Here is a 5,323-nt window from a genome sequence, read left to right as displayed (position 1 = left end):
AGACTTTAGCGTTTCCTTATCGTATTGGATGTGGATTAGCCGGAGGCAATTGGGCTCATTATAGACAATGGATTTGTGACTTTGCTTATCAGTATCATAAACATGTGTACATTGTCAAGAAAATGTAACTTTATTATAGCTTTATTCTAGCTATTACTTGTGTTAATAAAAACTTTTTTAAAACAAACTTGTGTGTTTCTTGATTTTTTGCCATAAAAAGTGTCTTTTCAAAAAAGTTGGTGGCCCTGAAAAGGGCCGTTTGGTCCTAAGGACCGACTTTCATTCCCTGGCTCCGGTAAACCGGCATAACGGGCACCGTCCCCGGGTGTGTCGCCGCTCCTCTATCCGCTCCACGCACGAGCAGCAAGCTGGGCGCTGCCCACATCCCCTGCACGTGATTCCAGAGTGTACCCTGTCTTGCCAGCAGACAGGGCACTTAAACCAGATGGGAATCGCCCTATCTGCCCAGCCAGGGACAGTCATAGGGTGGTTCCTCGGGGGATGAGTTGCCACCGGTGCGTGGGTTGGCCTCGGTGGTGGAGTCCTCCCTGCAAACCGGATGGTAGGTGGTGGGGGTCTTGCAGGGGCTGCCGGTCTCGGTGGTGATGACGTCTCGGTCACCAGCAGCGACGGACTCTGGGCTGGACTGGGAGGTGGTGCGGGGGACGGTGACCGCGGTGAATACTCCACCGGTGACGCTGATGAGTCGCTCATCGGCACCGGGCTGTATTCCTCCGGTGCCGATGGGATCGCTGGTGGTGATGTTGTAGCCGTCGCCGGGGAGTAAGGTGGTGGTGGTGAGGGTGGTTGTGGGGCCCGTCGGCGCGGTCTCGTGGCCGTGGAGATCCGGGCGGTGCGGCGGCGGGGTGCCCTCCCTTCATACTCGGACCGCACCCGGCAGATGATCTCACGGACCCCACTCTGGTCGAAAGGGGAGAAGGTGCTCAGGTCGTTCTCAGAACGCACGACCCAATTCTCCCCTACCCGTTCCTCAGCCACCACTACCAGCCGGTACCGGAAGCCAAGCAAGGTCTGGAAATTGAAGAGCGGGTCTCTTCTTGCAGCCATTCTTCTTTCTTCTTTAAAATCCTTCAAAAATCTTCTATAACTGTGCTGGATCACCAGTGAAGCAAACTGGCGAGTGCGCCGGTATATATCAGGAAAGCGCGGACCTCCTCGAAAACATCCCTCGCTTCGGAGACGAAGGCAAGATGGCGGCCGTCAAAATGGCGGATTTGTGCTTTCGAGTAGAGAGTTTTTTCTCATTGTCTTTTTCTAGACATTCGATATCTGTGCAAGGTAGATTTAATCTGATAGATTCTGAGACGGCGAATGCGTTAAACTTATTTTTATTTTGCTACGTCGCATAGTTTTCAAAGAAACAGAGGTTAAAGAGGTCGAGTCGAGGTTCAATGTTTCTTCACCACCTCTTTAAAAATTTATTTCTCGACCATGTACATCCCTAACAACATCTCATAAGGTCTATTCGATAGAAAACACCTTATTTGATTCGATTTTCACTCTACCTTTAGGATTTTCTGGATTCCTCAACAAATAAACCCTTCTCTGAGAGACTCAACCAAACACAGCTTTCGTGTAAACAATTTTATTCATGTCACATATTTCAAATACATAACTCCCACACACAACACCAATGCACATGTCTTTTTAAAATAGGGTCCAACATTTTTTCCATTTCTCGAATCCTGCGTTGAAATCGATAGCGATCAGCGGCTACAGTCATCCAGATACTTGTCCGGTCTTCTTCGGGTAACAGATACACTTCATTATTGTCCAGATTAAAAGTCACACGTTTAACTTGACGTACATCTCTCGAAGACATCGTAGTCTGATTTTCTCGATTTCTGCTCTGTCTGTGGGTCGCATTCGTTTCAATTCCTGGCCCATTAAATGAATCAATACTAAGGCTTGCGGGTTGACCCGGTTCTCGATCAAATACTGACAGAGACATGGATAGTCCTTTAAGCTGATGGGAAATAATTCTTCTCGCATATAGTGTAACACAAATTCAAACTGCCCAGAATGAATGTCTGTGAGATAATCCAATACATAAGTTATCGCTTTCTCTGTGATGTGGTCACTGCTGGCCATCCTCCGGGAATAAATGAAATGAATTAAGTTCTTCACACTTTATGTATACTTCTCGAAGCCAGTCCTTGGTGATACTTTCAATCTCGGCGGTTTTTTCAGGCATGCGTTTCTTGAATTCCTCCCCCAGGACATAAATTAACATCAATCCCGCATCGTTATAGAGATTGATGTATATCCGGTTCCGTAGATCTGTATATTCGTCCAGAGTCATTGGAAACACCCCCGCTATCAGAAAATGTTTAACGAATTGAAACACCGTATCGTCTTGCATTTTCTCCACCCATTCTAATGCATGGTTATGCGCTTTTTCTGCGATGTGGTCACTGCTGGCCATCCTCCACGAATAAAGGAAAAGAAAAACGGTTAGGTTTTTTTATACACCTTTTCCAGCCAGTGATCGGTAATCGCTACAATCGCCCCAGTCTTCTCAGGTTCCCGTCGTCTAAATTCTTGGTCCATGGTATAAATCATGATCAATCCAGACTCTCTGTTCAGGTTGTCGGCTATATGCTTGCAAACGCTGGAATATTCATATAAGGTCATAGGAAATTCCCAAAAGATCAACAACTTCATGGCGAATTTATATCTCAACGGCTGTTTTTCTTTCCAGTCCTTGATACACTGTAATGCAGCGCTACGAGCGTTGTTCACCGATTCTTTGTAGTCCTTGAAATGCTGTAATACAGCGGTAAGAACGTTGTTGGTTAATTCAGCCATGATGATCAAAATGAAAAAATTCTAAAACGTTCTTGTTTTATAACAGGGCAGCCATTCCTTTCATACGAATCAGTTCCACGAATCCTTTTTGTAGACAATCGCGTAAGATCCGATCAATGTCACTCATCTGGTCTGGAAGATTCTGTTTCAATTCCTCAGCATACAAATAAATCATGAGTAAACGGCCCGTATTGGTATTCTCCGCTAATGAATCAGCAATCCGTTGAAAACTATGTACATTTCTGACCTCCGGTGACATCTGTTGTACAAATTGACGAGCATTTTGAATGACAGGGTCATGTAAGGCCACGTTCATACATTGTAGTACATAACTATATCCATTTATTCTCGTAGTAGCACTGCCGCCCATAGTAAATAACGAACGTTCAGAAAACACCTGTATTTATAGGTAAAAGGTTATGCATCACGTGATCAAACACCTGCACCACGTGATCAAACACCTGTACGTCAGCTGGTTTTTCTACAGTCATTCTTGTCTGACCTTCAGTCATGGATACACGGAGAATTTTAAGAGCGAGACGCCGCCGCCAGGGAATACAACCAGTGGAGAATTTAACCATAGTAGAAGATTATGTAGACGAGATGGAGATCTGGGACAATTTAGTACAGAGATGTCGCCATCGATTACGCTGGGGGCGATCTAAAAATTGGTGTTTTGACTATGTATTGCGGTCACATGAAACAGTGGAGGATATTTGCCTGCGTTTAAGTGACATGTACCTGAAAAATTCCCCCCTCATACAGTACATGATTTACCAGTTTTACACGTTATTGAACGGCACTCAAAAAGTATCGGGATTTATTCGACTGGAGAAACCACGTCACCGAAGAAGTGTATGGGTATTGTTTTGGGATGCACACTGGATGTGGGAAACCGTCGAAGAGATACGTTTCCCCGGGAGAAGAGCTCGACAATTAGTACAACACATTATATCCGAAGATCATGACTTACACGTGTATATAGAAGAACCTGCGTATGAAGCCGGGCATTTTTAAAAATAAAAACTTCATGCACAGCCCTTTTTAGGGCTACTTTAAACACCAATATAAGTTCCATTCCACTAAAGTCAATGTGTACCAATGTGCACTAGCACGCGCTGGTCGCGAGAAACCGGCTTTTCAAGTTCAATTAGGGCACTAGCACGCGCTGGTCGCGCGATGTTCTAGCTGAAACCGGTTTTTCCAGAAAAAGATGATGCAACCACGTGCTCCCCACGTGACCCCCACGAGACAGAATAGTCTAGACATTTTGCTGGCTATAAAAGCGGAGCCCTAGTGTCAGTCCTCATTCGATCTTCAATCACCTTCCAGAAGACATGGCTCAGAAACAACTAGAATTTGTGGACAAAGCTCAGAAGAAAATAGATCAGCTGGTACAGAAGCAGATGGGACCACAGAAAGACTACATTGAACTGAAGAAAGCTAAGACTAACGATCAGAAGACTGAACTGGGGAAGACCTCGAACTTGTTGCTCACGACTCCAGACTACATTGCTCGACAAGAGAAGATGGCCCAGACCTCGGATTACCTCCCTAGCCAGAATCCGACAGACCCGGGATTAGGCTTCTATTTTCCCGATTCACAGGACGCTACGGGACTGGAACTGGGCCTCTACAACGCTCAGAATGACCCTCCGACCATGAACAAAGAAGACTTTGCGATCATTACCACGACACTAGACGGGATCGTTAACCGCATTAATGTGCTGAGTAATGAGATTGGGAATCATACCACAGTCCTACTGAAGAAGCTGGAAGAGCTGACTTCTAAAAAACCTAGGAAGGAATACACTCCAGATTACACTGCTAACCCGTGCTACACGTGTGGAGAAACAGGACATTGGTCGCCGAATTGCCCACAGAAAACAGATTATCCGCAGACCAGTAAGAAATCGTGGTCGGCAGATTCTCAACAGACCAGCAAGAAAACCAAACAAAAGGATCCTTGCTACAAATGCGGAAAAATAGGACACTGGATTAGTGAGTGTCCAGAAGAACAACTGGAAATAGATGCGATGATTGGACCCGTACCTGGCTCAAAATCCCCTGTGAAGAGAGAATACACACCGTTAGAGATGTGGAATCCCCCCGCACCTACTGAAGAACCGCGAAAAAAGAAGAAGAAACTCAGCAGAAAGTAATGGACTGTGGTTGAACTGTTATGCTTATTGAACTGTTTTTATGCTTATTGAACTGTTTTGCATTGTTCTATGCTTGTACCATTGTTCTTTAATAAACATGTCAACTTAAAACCTTGTGTTATTCTTTTAGATTTAATACATAGAAATACACAGGAATACATAGAAATACACAGGATTTCACTGGATTTTCAGAAAAATAGCTTTTCCAGGAACTCAAAGCGAAAGCATGCTAAAATTAGGGCCATAGGCCAGTCTATTCACCGGGTCCTACAACCCCTGCTGGGGTTGACCCCATCCTAGTGCACTCCGTTCACCCCAACACCGCTTGACCA

General features: G+C 45.2%; 1 protein-coding gene across 1 annotated transcript; it reads right to left on the bottom strand.

The window, feature by feature from the left end:
* Window positions 1–279: 279 nt before the first annotated feature.
* Window positions 280–1,068, bottom strand: LOC130053808 (uncharacterized). The gene has a single exon (XM_056161393.1). It carries the CDS (start codon window positions 1,066–1,068, stop codon window positions 280–282), a length of 789 nt encoding a protein of 262 aa, XP_056017368.1.
* Window positions 1,069–5,323: the final 4,255 nt, after the last annotated feature.

The sequence above is a fragment of the Ostrea edulis genome, chromosome 4 (genome assembly GCF_947568905.1).
Source record: "Ostrea edulis chromosome 4, xbOstEdul1.1, whole genome shotgun sequence".
Lineage (NCBI taxonomy): Eukaryota > Metazoa > Mollusca > Bivalvia > Ostreida > Ostreidae > Ostrea > Ostrea edulis.
Note: the sequence above shows the minus strand (reverse complement) of the source record. Positions and strands in the feature narration are given on the sequence as shown.

Coding starts and splice junctions, on each gene's coding strand:
- LOC130053808 (XM_056161393.1), bottom strand. CDS start 1,068: ATGGCTGCAAGAAGAGACCCGCTCTTCAATTTCCAGACCTTGCTTGGC.